General features: G+C 54.8%; 2 protein-coding genes across 3 annotated transcripts; one reads left to right on the top strand and one right to left on the bottom strand.

Annotated features, from left to right (window-relative positions):
- Positions 1-496: 496 nt before the first annotated feature.
- Positions 497-1,676, top strand: LOC122692308 (lutropin subunit beta). Of its 2 annotated transcripts, XM_043899763.1 has the most exons (3): positions 497-618; positions 923-1,090; positions 1,342-1,676. In XM_043899763.1, the coding sequence occupies exons 1-3, from the start codon at positions 604-606 to the stop codon at positions 1,582-1,584; spliced, it is 426 nt and encodes a 141-aa protein (XP_043755698.1). In that variant the 5' UTR covers positions 497-603; the 3' UTR covers positions 1,585-1,676. The 2 variants fall into 2 exon arrangements, with proteins under 2 accessions (XP_043755698.1, XP_043755697.1); XM_043899762.1 differs by lacking the exon at positions 497-618 and having other exon boundaries at positions 828-1,090.
- A 118-nt stretch (positions 1,677-1,794) lies between these two features.
- RUVBL2 (RuvB like AAA ATPase 2) lies at positions 1,795-14,661 on the bottom strand. The gene is made up of 15 exons (XM_043899757.1): positions 14,274-14,661; positions 11,888-11,942; positions 11,563-11,618; positions 11,141-11,282; positions 9,239-9,368; positions 9,026-9,092; positions 6,413-6,519; positions 6,234-6,327; positions 5,739-5,862; positions 5,315-5,409; positions 5,110-5,228; positions 2,953-3,072; positions 2,455-2,584; positions 2,007-2,121; positions 1,795-1,908 (listed from the first exon to the last, which is right to left on the bottom strand). Exons 1-15 carry the CDS (start codon positions 14,283-14,285, stop codon positions 1,883-1,885), a joined length of 1,392 nt encoding a protein of 463 aa, XP_043755692.1. The 5' UTR covers positions 14,286-14,661; the 3' UTR covers positions 1,795-1,882.
- Positions 14,662-14,739: the final 78 nt, after the last annotated feature.

Raw genomic sequence — 14,739 nt, 5'->3', positions numbered from 1 at the left:
ACGCCCTTTGCTGGGTTTGGTTCCGGCATCCTGGCTTTTGGGGCCCGAGTGTGGGGCAGGTGGGATTCCCACTGAATCCTTTTTGGAGGGGCGGTGCGAGTGGACCCCCACTACCTCTGGCCACAGAATCCGATATTGAAGCTACGCCCCTCCTAAGAAGTCGGATTCAGGCTTTGGCCGGAGGAGCAGGGTTGAAGCTGCAGCCAATCACCATCGGAGAATTGTCAGGGGTCGGTGCTGCAGCCTCGGCCGGGTCCCCTCGTGATGGGTAGAGGCGCTCACAAGGCAAGCGGCACAACTGAGGGCCTCCAGTATCTGATTTCTTATACTCCCACCACAACCTCCCTAGCACCTGGGGATTGAGTCTCGTGAAGTCACCTTCTCCTTGGGTGTCTTCTGCTTCATGGTGCGGGAGCCACTCAGGGAGTGGGGGGAGGGGTGCGCCATGGAGCCACTCTTGCCTCTCCCTGACCTTGTCTGCCTCTCGCCCCCGGGGAGATTAGTGTCCAGGTTACCCCACCATGCTGCCACCCCCGGTGGCCTTGCCGCCCCCACAGCCTGCAGGTATAAGACCAGGTAAACACAGCAGGGGAGGCGCCAAGAATGGAGATGCTCCAGGTAAGGCTGTAGGGCCCCTTGCGACTCCATCCAGGCCACAGCTAGCAGGAAGTGGGAAAGTCCGGGGACCTGGTGAAGGAGGCCTCTTTCTAGAAGGGTGTGGGGAGGACAGAAGGCCTGCTGGCAGGAGGACAGCAGGTGGGGCCTGAGGTCTTGGGGTGTCTGGGGTCCCTGGGGATGGGGATGGGAAATCCTTGAATGGAAGGTGGCAGGCACAGGAGCTGGGACCCTGAACGTATGTATGCAGGGTTCGGGGGGTGGGGTGAGGGCTCTGGCTGGGCCTGAGGCACTGGCCTTGTCCCAGGGGCTGCTGCTGTGGCTGCTGCTGGGCGTGGCCGGGGTGTGGGCTTCCAGGGGGCCACTGCGGCCGCTGTGCCAGCCCATCAACGCCACCCTGGCAGCTGAGAAGGAGGCCTGCCCCGTCTGCATCACTTTCACCACCAGCATCTGCGCCGGCTACTGCCCCAGCATGGTGAGCTGCTGAGGGCGGGCGGGTGCCGCCACGTCAGCTCCAGGCAGATTACTCGGGGCCAGGCCCATAGAAGACCGGAAGTGGCACTGGGGGTGGAAGGGTGGCCTGCTGCCTGGGGAACGGGCTGGGCAGGTGGGAGGGAGAGCACAGAGGGTCCCCTGGACGCCTGAGTCTGGGATCTGTGGGGTGCAGTGGGGGAGCTCGGGGGAGAGCTTGGCCCCAAGGAGACACTCAAGCTCCCCGCCCTCCAGAAGCGGGTGCTGCCTGCCATCCTGCCGCCCATGCCCCAGCGGGTGTGCACCTACCACGAGCTGCGCTTCGCCTCCGTTCGGCTCCCCGGCTGCCCACCTGGCGTGGACCCAATGGTCTCCTTCCCCGTGGCCCTCAGCTGTCACTGCGGGCCCTGCCGCCTCAGCAGCACTGACTGTGGGGGTCCTAGAACCCAACCCTTGGCCTGTGACCACCCCCCGCTCCCAGACATCCTCTTCCTCTAAGGATGCCCCACTTCAACCTCCCATGCCTCCTAACTCCCGGAGCCAGCAGACGCTCCTCCCCTCCCTTCCCAATAAAGACTCGTCAAACTGCACTCCGGGGTTGTCTTTCTAGGGGCTCGTGCGCGCGAACACACACGCGCGCGCGCACACACACACACACACACACACACACACACACACACACACACACACACACACACACACGATGGGTCCAGTTTCAGAACCATTTTATACAAAGTCACAGTGTCAGAACTCTAGTAGAAAACGGGGGTGGGGGTGAGGGGGAAAGGTGATCAGCTCAGGAGGTGTCCATGGTTTCACCTTCTGTGGGGAGAAGGAAAGCCACGTGGTCAGAGCCGCCCAGCAGGCAGGGCCAGGGCTCCCTCCTCCCTCTCCGGGGCAGGCACGATGGGGATACTCACTGAGCTCGTTGAAGAGGAAGGCATCTTGGTATTCCTTCATGTACTGCGTGGAGCGCGACTCGTCCAGGAAGAGCGAGTAGACCCGTTTGATGTCGTCCACCTGCACCTCGGTGCCCTGATGGGGGACACGAGACCTCAGGGGGGACCCACCCAGGGGCCAGGTCACGTCCTGCCATGACCGCCTCCTGGCTGTGGGCCCCACCACTCCATCCCTCAGTTTCTTCATCTGTAAAATGGACTTAACAGCATCAACTGGCAGCCAACAGATATTTACCCAGCACTTCCCATATGTCAGGCTGGGAGCCACAGAAATACACCCAAGGGCCCGAAGTTCCCTGCCTTCAAAAACTTTTAAGTTCTGGGACTAAATGCAACCGCCCAGGGAAAGCCCTGGGAGTGGCGTGTGGACCGCTCACTCCTCTGACGCTGGGTGGACTCGGCGGCTCACCTTGCGTTTGCGGCACACCAGGCTAGCAGCCGTGATGAGCTGGATGGCATAGCGCAGTGAGGTCTCCAGCCCGATGCGGGTCAGCACCGTGTAGGCGTCCTCGCTCATCTCCACGTCTTCCTCCTCGCACCTGCGGGCAGGGAGGGGCGGGGGTGTTCAGCCAGGGACCGAGCCATGAGGAGTCAGAACAATCCTCGCAAGCCCAGAACGTGGAGAAGGGCCACCGAGGCAGGAGCTGGACCTCAACCTCGGGCCTCCTGAGCCTCCCCCTTTCAGGGCTCTTTCCCCTGTGCCAGGCACCTGCACAGCCCCGCCCTTGTCCAAAGAGCCCCGCCCACCCATCAGAGGCCACAGCTCAGATGCCCTGCCCAGCCCTGCTTCTGGCAGGCCGTGACCTCCTCCGCAGGCCTCAGCGGTCCCCACGCATCAAGCAGGGTGGACACCAGCCCCTCTGGCCGGCAGCCTGGTCCTGCCCGGGAGGTGGGGCCCCGCCCGCACCGGATACGAAGGATCTGCTTTGTGTCCTTCTCGCTGTAGGGGGAGGTGGAGACGATGAGCAGCCGGTCCAGCAGGTCGATGGGGATGCCGTGGGGGCTCTGGTAGCTGGTGCCCCGGATCCTGGGGAGGAGGAGGAAGGGAGGGCCATCAGGGTGACGCCCCTAGAACCAGGCCCTTCCTTCTCTACACTCAGAACACCCCATCCCACCCACCCCCTCGCCACAGACCACTCACTGGGCCAAATACCGCTGAGCCTTCAGCTTCGGGCTGGCGTCACCGCCCCCTAACTGCGTCGCTCCCCCTTCGGAGCCAGGCTGGTCTGAGCTAGAGATCTAGGTCTTGGATTACTGCATCAAGGTCCCACTCCTCTGCTGGACCCAGAGCTCCACAAGGGAGGGACTGGGCCCACCCTGTACCCCCACTGCACCTGGCCGAGCACAAGGTCAGGCACGTGGCCGGCGCCAGGAAATAGCAGATTCCTGTTATGTGTGGGAGCTGTGATCTATAACTTGGGGGCAATCACTCAATTAGCAAGTACTGAACCACTGCCCCTGGAGGAAACAGTAACACATGGCTAGGCTCTTGACAGCCTCTGTCACAATGTCTGGCCACCAGATAGCCTGGTTTCAGGTGTTTCTGTTTAAAGACACCCGACTCAGTATATATTATTGACTTTTCATGCTGAACTCATGCCCATAGCCTCTGAACTTGTCCCCGACAGATGCTATCTAACACGTGTTTTCTCCATACGGCCCATCCCTGCTGTGCTCAGAGACATTCGACAGCTGGGGGACACTTTATGATTTATTTTAATTTTCTGGCCGCTCCACACAACATGTGGAATCCTAGTTTCCCAACCAGGGATCAAACCCTTGCTCCCTGCTTTGGAAGTGCGGACTCCTAACCACTTGACTGCCAGCGAAGTCCCCTAGGGGCCATTTTAAAGTGCAAAATCATCAGGAACAAACAGCATACAGTGTGACGCCAGTGGCAACGAGTAGATCAAGAAAAGGACGCTTGATTATAGCATGTGAGCTGAAACTAGGAGGCGGAGCATCACCTGCTTTGACCCTCGCCTGGACTGTCTGCCGTGGGCCATTCAATTTTTCCCTGCTCTGCACACACCCGTGAATGACAGCCAAAGTGTGGCAAATATCGATTTGGGGGCTACAGATCATCTGTAGCAAGTAAGCAGAATCACAAATATGGAAGATATCTGCAGGATAATGAGGAGTGACTGGGTTTGCAGCCTCTCACAAGTGACGCCCCTGATCCCCTGGCCTGACCTTTAGCTGCTACAAACATGCTCATTTGGATACCAAATTCCAGCCCTGCTGCTTTCCACATGTGACCGTGGGGAAGTCACCGGGCCTAGCTGTCCCCCGTCTTGAAAACAGGGTTGAGGGAACTCCTTGGTGGTCCAGTGGTTACGACTCCGTGCTTCCACTGCAGGGGGCACAGTTTTGAATCCTGGCTGGGAAATTAAGATGTGGCAAGCCATGTGGCATGGCCAAAAAATAAAATTAGTAAGATAAGGGGCTTCCCTGGTGGTCCAGTGATTAAGACTCCAAGATTCCTACGCAGGGGGCACAGGTTAGATCCCTGGTTGGTGAACTAAGATCCCACAGGCCCTGCAGTATGTGTTTTGCGACGAGAGAAGGGAACGGGATGGGGCTGAGACGATATCCAGCACCTGAACTCCTTCTGAGGAAATGCTGAGCCAAGAGCCAGGGACAACCTGCCCCTTGCCCCTGGTGGTCGCGCCCTTTCTTCCCTGGGCTTCAGCTGGCACAAGTCTGAAATCATGCACCTGAGCAGCCCCGGGCAACGGGTCCAGGTGGCCATGCTGGGTGCAGCCTTCAGGCCCCCAGCTCTCATGAGCTCTCTGCCCCCCACTCCCTTCTCCCTTCCTGTGGACTTTTGAAGATGAGGCGAGGAAGAGCCAGCAGGGAGAACTGGGCACAGCAAAACCCCACAGCAGAGGCGCCCAAGCTTTACGTTGTCTGGTACTCTTCCTGCCTCAGGGATTTTTCCACTGTATCCTTAGGTCAAGAGAAAATACCAAGTTCTGTTCCCTTTATTTCTATGCAGCAGTGAGGTACGAGCGACTTGCTCCCTGTTCTCCCGGGGCCTCCTCGGGGGCCGGCGGGGGCTCACCGGGTGATGCCGCGGTTGGTAGCCATGATGAGGACAGGCGCCATGTCACTCTCCAGGGCCCGGTTGAGGAAGGAGAAGCTCTCAATGTCCAGCATGTGGACCTCGTCGATGAACAGCACCTGGGGGCCATTGGGCGGGCGTCACACCCACCTCCCACACCCCTCTTCTCCCGCGCCCCCCCACCTGGCCTGGCCTGGGTACTCACGCCGGGGATGATCTCCGCCTTGCCCTCCTCCCGCCACTCGGCCACCTTGGCGTTGATCTGCTCTCGGACTTCGGACTTGATCTCCCCTGTGTCGCCTGTGGGAGGCGGGGTGGGGGTGGGGGGGCAGGGTGTCAGAGAGGAGAGAGGGATCCAGGGCCGGGGGTGGGGGAGGATGATGGACGAAGGCAGAGAGAGATGGGACGCCGGGGACACAGAGACCGAGCTGGAGTGGTGACATGATAGCGGCCGGGGAGCCAGAGACGTCCCAGAGAGGCAACAGACGGGGAGAGACGAAGCAAACCACAGGTGGAGAAGAGTGGAAGACGGCAAAGAGGGATGGAGGGGAGGGAAACGCCAGGCCGTCCTGGTGCATGGCGGGGAGGGGAGGGGGCCACCCGGCGGGGGTGGGACGGATGGGCCTCACCTGAGAAGAGCGCCAGGAAGCCCTGAGTGCGCGAGTTGATGACGTCGATCTCGTGGAGGGACACCGTGTGCACCACCTCCTTGCGTTTCTGCAGCTCCCCGTCTGGGCACTGCACGAACTTGGTCTATGGGGTCGGGGCGGGGTGCAGGGTTAACAAGGGCAGAAAAGAGCATGAAGCGGGGGCCCCGGGGGGCTGTCAAGGGGAGACAGGCTCCCCGGAATGGAGTTAGGAATCCAGATGGGGGTTATGCAGAAAGCCCACGCCTGAGGGATAAAGACTCGGGCAGTCCAGAGCACTGGACAGGGGTTCCTGGAGGACCCGGAAACCAAGAAGCTGAGGGTCCCTGGCTGTCCTGGAGGGTACGGGGAAGCACCAGGAGGGCCAGAGACACAGGGCTGGGGTGACAGGAGGATCCAGACCCTGTTGGCGCTGGGGGATGGGGGAGAGAGAAACATGCTGGTGCCTGAGTGAGGGGACCCAGGAGCCCAGCCCACCTGGGAGCCCATGGCGTCATAGTCACGAGCACGTGTGAAGGAGCGTCCCAGCTTAGAGATCTTGCCTGTGGCCTTGTCGATGGTGATCACGTCCCTGCAAGGGAAGGAGGGCAGGGGTGAGGACAGGAAGAGCTAGAGGCCCCCTAACCCGGCCACCGGGTGTGGCCCCCACTGCTCACCCTGCCTGGACCTTGTCCTTGGTCAGGGATTCGATCATCTTGGTGCCCAGGTCATATATGGTCTCCATCTCTGTGGTCTTGAGGGTCAGCTTGCCCACTTTGGAGCCCTGAGGGGTGACAGGTAAGGGGTTTAGAGGGGGCCCTGATGTCTCCCCAGCACAGCTTCAGAACCAACATGACATGGGGCAGTGCTGGGGGCTTGATGAAGATATCCACTGTCACAGCCTCGGTGACAGCTTTGTGGGCATGTATATGTCAAAACCTAAAATCCTGAAAACTTTCTAGGGTGTGGCTTACTGGAGGTCAGTTGTGCCTTAATAAAGTTGTTATTAAAAATCCAGTAAAGGGGACTTGCCTCGCAGTCCAGTGGATAAGACTCTGTACTCTTAATGCAGGGGGCCCAGGTTCGATCCCTGGTCAGGGAACTAGATCCCGTATGCCACAACTAAGACCTGGCTCAGCCTAAATAAATAAATTAAAACCAGTAAAGGAACAGACAGGGACTTCCCTGGTGGTCCAGTGGTTAAAACTCCACAATTCCCATGCAGGAGGCGTGAGCCTGATCCCTGGTTGAGGAACTGAGATCCCACATGCCCCCCAAAGAGAAACAAACAAAAACCTAAGAGGAAATCTGTAAAAACAACAGGTACCTGAGGTCCCACCGAAGGGTCAAGGGGGGGGTCCCACTCTAACATTTGTTTTTCATACCCATATAAAAGGTGGTCCTTTGTTAACCTCAAACCCAGAAGAACACAGCTAAGACAACAAAAATGCCATGCCCCATCCCCAAGAGATAAGCTAGGAAAACAAAAATGCCACACACCCTCCCCACCAGATAAGCTAAGAAAACAAAATGTCACACTCCCGCCCCACAGGATAAACAGTCACCAAGTCTGGGCTTTTTCCAGCATGTCCTGTCGCACCTGTTTCCTGGAGTTGTTTCCATAGCGAGATGCTCCCTTTGTAGGGACAGGTGGCAGGTGGGTTTGGGGAGGGAGTTAAAGGGAGTTTTGGTTGTTCATTTTCAGTTTTCCTTTTTGGCTGTGCTGGGTTTTGGCTAGGGCATGTGGATCTTAATTCCCTGAACAGGGATCGAACCCAGGCCCCCTGCATTGGAAGCACAGAGTCCCAGCCACTGGGCCACCAGGGAAGTCCCTGGTTGTTCATTTTGACGAGGATATATCCATGGATTTCTTCTGTAATCTCTTTAAACTCTAACTGAAAGAATTATCTGGGGAATAGCTTTCCCTATACTTAAAGAGTCTTCTATCATGTTTTATTTTTTTTTTACCATGTTTTTAAAATTCAAAATTTAATTGCCAATAGATAAGACTAACTTAGGAGGCTGTTACAAGTGCTAAAAGTGCAAGTTGACTGCAATTATTCACTTTAAGTCTATTTCCACTGAAAATGAGAAGCTAATGAAAAAAGAGGAGGGTGTTCCTACAATACACAGAAATGGAAGGTAGGACTATGCATCAGGTCAATGGATTGAAGCAATTTTAGATTTTCTTTTATTTAGCATTTTATTAACACCTGTAACTTAATATTTAACAGAGAACTACAAACACGGATGAACCTCGAAGACATACACAAAAAGTCATATATTGTCGGATTCCATCGGAGGCAAATCCATTAAGACAGGAAGTAGATTTGTGGTTGCCAGGGACTGCAGGTGGGGTGGGAGGGGAGGAGGAGCGACTCTGAAAGGGTTGATGGTTAGTTTATGTTATGTGATTTTATGTCGGTGAAAAACAAGAGACCTACAGAAAAACTGTTAAGACAAAGAGAGATAGAGATGAAGGGGAAACCAGACTATGAAAGAAGACTTAAAAGACATGAAGTTTTTAAAATGGGCAATCTTGGAATACACAGTTGGGTGATAAAAGCTAATGAAACTCAAAACAGGTGAGGGTGGCTATTTCTATGAGGTACTGCAGAAAGAGGCAGAAGGAAGGGGCAGGGGTGGGGGTGCTGGCTAAGTTTTAGGGTTTTTTAAATCTTTTTTTAAAGATTTTTTTTTTGGATGTGGACCATTTTTAAAGTCCTTATTGAATTTGTTACAATATTGCTTCTGCTTTGTCTTGGTTTTATGGCTGAGCGGCACATAGGATCTTAGCTCCCTGACCAGGGATTGAATCTGTGGTGGAATTGCGGAGTCCTAACCACCGGACCATCGGGAAAGTTCTGTTAATTAATTCTTACTGGAGTACAGTTGAGGTATTAGGATCTACAAATCCAACGGGTCTGTAAGCCTAACTATTAGGAATTAACTGTGAGAAACTTCAAGACCCCTCTGTCATTCCACCGCTCGGTTTATTTTTTAAAGCATAGTTGATTTACAATATTGTGTTCATTTCTGCTGTACTGCAAAGTGATTCAGTTAGACATATATATGTTCTTTTCCATATCCTTTTCCATTGTTCTACCACTTAGCTCAAAGCGCCCCTCACAAATAGACAAACTGCCATCAATTCAACCGACCCTCTCTTGCCGGCATATGGATGACTCTAAGCTGCATCTCAAACCTTCCATGGGATTCTGACCTCAGTGCAGACCCAGCACCCTCACCCTCCAGCCCCTGGAGTAGTCTAGACTCGGGAGCAGACTCACCGTCCCCGTGGCTGGCCGATCAATCTGGATCTCCACCACCTCGCCTTCGATGATCTCGGTCTCCTCCCTGGCCAAAGAACAGATCTAAGGAGATAGCCCGTGGCCTGGGCCCTCAGGAACTGCTCACCCCTGTGGGCCCCTGGGTGCAGGACGAGCTGGCATCCCTCAGAGGGCGTCCCGAGGCTGCTGGGAGCCACCATCACTCCTGCTTACTTGATGCGCACGCCGATGGAGCGCCGGAAGGCCTGGGTCAGCGCCTCTGTCTTGCTCATCTCCAGGGAGAAGATCTCACTGCCTGCGATGGCTGTGAACGGGGTGTCGGGGCCCAGGGCCTGTGCCATGCCTGAGGAGGAGGGGAGGCAGTTTGGGTAGGTGGTCCAGGCACCAGGTCCCCAACCAACTCTTCTCCTTCTTCAGACAGGAGGAGCAGGAGAGAGGGGCTGGGTGCTGCAGGGCAGACAGGGAGACTTGGAGAAGGCGAGCGATGGAGGACCATGTTGGGAGGCCCTGGGTTGGAACCCCATGCTGCCCAGACCATAAACTTTACGACTCTACAATCATGCTGGACCTGCCTACCAATCTCTAAGAGCTATTTAGCCTCAGGGCCTGGGGGAGATGAGCAAGGGTGGAGGCAAGGGGCTGAAAGAGAAAGTTAAGAGAGACTGTGGAGGTCCGAATCCCGGCTTCAATGCTTAGCACCAAGTTATCCTAAGAAGCCTAGGCTGCTCCCCAAACCAGCCTGCCCCTCTGGTTAATGGGAACCATAAATAACAAGCGCTGGCAGGGGACAACATCTCTGCATAGGAGCGATGATGAGGGCGGGTAGGCATGCCCTGGTGCTCAACCGTGACCCTGACACGTGCCCTGGAACCAGCACAGGGAAGGGCCTCCTCTATGTTCTGGGGCCTGGGGTCGGCTGGCAGACAGCGGGTAGTTCCTGCCATCACTCCAAGCTCCGGGCCTCTCTGCCAGCTCCCCTTCCTGAGGCTCTGCTCAGCTCTGGGCCAAGTCTCCCAGACAGGAAATCACTGAACCCTCCTGAGCAGTGCGAGCTGGCAACTCTCCCTGGTCCCCTTTCCAGAGGCATGCCACACTCTGCACCTGGGTATCGTGCTCCCTACTGTCTATCCAGGGGACTCCCAGACTTCCGGACTCGCAGTTCCAGTACTAACTCACCTGGGATGTCCCTCCTGACAGCTGCTACCCCATTCTCTCCCATCGCCCTTCATCGGAGAAGCTGCCTCTGCTCTTTACACGTACGGGACTGTGTCCACGAACACCTGCCCCAGGCTGGAAGCCCCTCATAGTCAGGACTTCGGTCTTAATCATCTTGGTGTCCCCAAATATGAGTGTTACTTTTTCTTAACTGAGGACCTAGTTGTCACCTTGAGTCTCACTGCCTGGCCCCATAATCCAGGCACAAAGATGAGAATAGTGGGGAGACAGAAGAGTCCAGCAAACCTTCAACAAGGAGAAGATGTCAGAGTGCGGTTTTGAAGGATAGATAAGAGCTCAACAAGGATAAGGGACAGTTGTGAGTAAAAAGCTTTTAAATCACTAATGGATTGCAAAAGAGACTGCTGGTTGTCTACACAATGCTCATCTTCCTTTGTTCCAGAACACCCATTTCACTAAGGTAGCAGTGGTCCCAATTAAAATGTAAAACAAAGTTTTAATGTCTCTCTCTCTCCTGTGCAGTAGAGTGTGGTCATTAAACTCTAGTCAATAAAATATAAGCAACAGAATGTGGGTGCCCTGAGACAGCTGCTTAAAAGGAGCTACCTCTAGGAGATACATCCTCATTACAATTCCTTTCTTCTTCTTCTTCTATGCAGTATGGGTGGGATGGCTGGAGCATAGGCCACCTTCTTGCAACCTGAGGTGTCCCTGACATGGAAGCAAGTGATCTTGAGGCAAGACAGTAGGAGCCCTCATAGGACTGCTCAACAAGCCTGGATTGGCCTATGTTCAGATTCTTCTACGTGACAAAACAAACCCTTAGTGTTTAAGCCACTGCCATTTTGTGCTGTTAGACACGGCTGAACCTGACCCTGACTTACATGGGAGGATCATCCGGTGAGGCCAAAAGAGCTACTGCCTGGAGAAGTGCCTTACCCATGGCAATGGCTGTCTTCCCAGTACCCGGCTGGCCAGCGATGAGAACCGCCCGGCCAGCAATCTTCCCTTCTCGGATCATCTCCAGCACCACACCGGCTGCCCTCCGAGCCGCCAGCTGGCCCACCATGCCCTGGGAAGCCTGGGGGTAGGAGGTGATAAAACATATAAGGAAGGTGACTTTCTACTGAGCTGCTACTGCATTTCTACCACCTTCAGGCCCAAACTATTGGCTGGGACTTCAGAAAAAAAAGGCTTTTCCCCATCCCCATCTTTTAGAGACCTATGTGTGGCTGAATTTTATAAATACAGCACAGCTGAAGATCTGGAAGATCATAACACAGTCCCTGCATTCCCCAGGGCCCTGGGTCCCCTCCACCTGAGGCCTCCCTAGAGAAGCCTTCCCACCCCCTGGGCTCTACCTGCCGTGGCTCCAAGGCATCATCAAGTCCCAGCCCCCGGATGTGGGAGTGAGCGCCTGTGTCCGGAGAAAGAACCAGAAGACATGGTTACCTGCTAGCTCCTGTCAATGCATGGTGTGAGGGATTGGGGCCTGGTAATAGTCCACCCCACCCCCGGGAATCTGATCTGCTCTGGAACTCAGGATCCTTCCTGCTTAGATGGGGGGAGAAATGGGGGATGGTGTGCGGGACTTCCCCTTCTTGGGGGTCCTGGATAGGTGGGCTAGGTCAAGGGCACAGGGGCCAGGCAGACCCTAGGGCCCGTTCCGGATCCACGCTCACTCACCAATACGCTCAATCCGTGTCACATCACGGATCTCTGGAACCTTGGTTGTGGCTGTCTGGGGTTGGAGGAAGAGGCAACAGTATAGACTTTGTGGTCCTAGCTGTCCCTCCTGCCCCCCTCCCATGAAACAGTCCTTTTCTCTCCTCCCCAGAGGCAGGCTGGCAGCCCAAACACCAGACCCTTCCTTGGCAATCACCCACTAAGGCTGGTGGGTTGACCCCATGACACTGTTAGTCCCAGCTCTCTGTCACTGGGCCTCTGCATGTGCAGGTCCCTGGGTCCTGCTCTCCCCACCCTCCTCACTGAATTACATCAAGCATCAGTCATTAAGGGAGGCCCTCCCTCGCCCCAGCCCCTGCCTGGCTAGTTCTAGGGTCTTTGGATATCCAAGCAGAAGGAAGGACCTCCCCTGGTAGGTCAATCTCACACCCATAAGAGAGACTGCTGGATCAATGCTCTCGGCTCTAATGGATGTTCTATCCCATGAAGGGCACAGCACACATCTCACTGCTTTACCTCGGGGCTCAGTGTTTGGGGTTTGAATGAATGACATCCTGAGCTCATTCAACAAGCAGGTACAGAGGCCTCCTGTGTCCCAAGCTCTCCAAAGAGCAAACTCAGACACTATCCCTTCTCATGAAGGGGGGAGAGATCAGTAAACACTGCCTGGGATAATTCAAGAACCCAGGGGAGATCCTCTCAGATACTCATGGCAGTGTTATTCATAACCCAAAATATCCATCAGTGGATGAACAGACAAACAAAATACGGGTAGCCACACAACATAATATTATTCAGCCATAAAAAGGTATGAACCTCTGATCCACGCTACAAGGGTAAACCTTGAACACACTATGCTGAGTCAAAGAAGCCAGACACAAAAGGTCACCTGTCATATGATTCTATTTATATGCAATGTCTAGAATAGATAAATCCGGAGATATAAAGTAAATCAGTGGCTCTCCAGGGTGAATACAGAAAGGAGGTCTAAGAAGCCAGCATACTGACCCAACTCCTTGGCCACCTGCCCACAACCCTGTTTCTGCTCACAGGTCTCCTAACCAGAATGAGAGGAGATACAGTCATAGGACCCAAGGAAAACCCTCCTCTCTCTGGAACCAAGAGTTCAGACTTCCTGATCACCTTCAGGTCACATGCCTCCTCCCTTGCTGTTTGTGACCCTTCCCGCCCACTCTTCCTCACAGGAGGTTGGTCACTGCCCCCAAACCACTACCAGAAGATTGAGAACATACTCCCACTCACCCCTACACAGCCTATCAGACATTACTTGAGACAGAAAAGAGACATTGATCCAGGAATCCCAACCTTTAGCCATCCCAACATAAACAGACCTGCCTCCTACAAAACCTTTCCTTTCACCATAAGCCTCTCCTACCCCCTGCTGCCCACTGATCCCATGGAAACAGAGGTCATTACAAAACTCTGCCCCTACCATCCCCTCACACTTCCAATACTTTATCCACACCCATGGGAACTGTGTCTCAGGAGGGTGGCCACTGCCCTTTCCTCTTCCACTTCACCATCCACTCCCCTTTGCCATGACAACAGAAACAGAGTCATAGTTCACACCACAGGCACCATCTCATCTCCATCCTAGCCCCATTTGACTGGGGTTACCATGGGAACTGAGGCCTCCAGGAAGCCATGTCCAACCTCCAAGCTAAGGCCACATCCTTTTCTTTATTCAGATGTTTCTCAGAAAAGTACTTGGGGCCTGACCCAGTATACTTGGTCTCTCCTTTACGGAGTTCACATGTATTCATTCAAGTGATAACTTATTGAGCATCCACACTGGGCATGCCATGATGAAGTGCTGGGAATATGAAAACAGCTGAAACAATTCCATGACATGATCTCAAGCCTCTGTGCCCACAGCCATTTTCGACTCTGCGTTCTCAACACTCTTTCTTTTGGCTCAAGACTCGGTAAGCAACTCCACGATCTGAAGCTCATACGGCAGGCCCCTCCTGTGTTTCCCCTTGTACTCAGGTACCACTCACACCACCAACAAACCCAAGACTGTTGTATGGCTTGGAGCCCAAGACACTACAACCCTTATCAGACTTCAAGGCAAAGGACTGCAGAACTGGCCACTGGTTGCGCCCAGAGGATTGGAAGTTGGAGTTCCTACACGATGATGGAGTCGGATATGACCACTGATACCGTAAATATTCACTTGAACCCAGGATGCCGGGATCCTAGTCTCTTCTTTTTTCCTCCCTCAGATCCAGAAGCCCGGGCCCCCAGCTCCCTCCTTCCTCAGACCCAGGAGTCTAGGTCCTCAGCCTCCTCTCCACTAAGATCCAAGAGTCCCCGTCCAGCCCCCTGCTTGAGACTCCTCAGCCCTCAGCACGCCGACACTCACCACGGTTGCCATGATGCTCACCAACCGCCAATATCCTAGCGGAAACGGAAACGCGCTAGGAACGAAGTGTTCTGGCCCCTCTAGACTGCCAAGTCATCCAAAAATCTCGGTGGTTCTTTATAAATATGCAAACTCTCCTGGTGGGGCGTGGTGTCACTTTTTAGGCCCCGCCCACTCGCCGAGGCCGCGTCCATTCCTCTCGCTTCCTGGCTCCTCCTCCTTTTACCCAGAGCCTCCTCCCTAAGGCGATTGCAAAACTCTTTTAACACTTCTTCGGGCAACCACACGTTCCCCACGCTTCCTTTCCTCCTTATCGACCTTCTTCCCTCCCACTCCAACTCTGGGGCCACAAGATTCGGATTGACAGGGTTGAAGGCCAATCAGCTAGCGCAGCAGCAAACTCCGTTCACCCGAGCTCCCTTCAGCTGTCGAGGCGGAGGCGGGGCCGAGCCGAGTGAACGCTACA

The sequence above is a fragment of the Cervus elaphus genome, chromosome 4 (genome assembly GCF_910594005.1).
Source record: "Cervus elaphus chromosome 4, mCerEla1.1, whole genome shotgun sequence".
NCBI lineage: Eukaryota > Metazoa > Chordata > Mammalia > Artiodactyla > Cervidae > Cervus > Cervus elaphus.
Note: the sequence above shows the minus strand (reverse complement) of the source record. Positions and strands in the feature narration are given on the sequence as shown.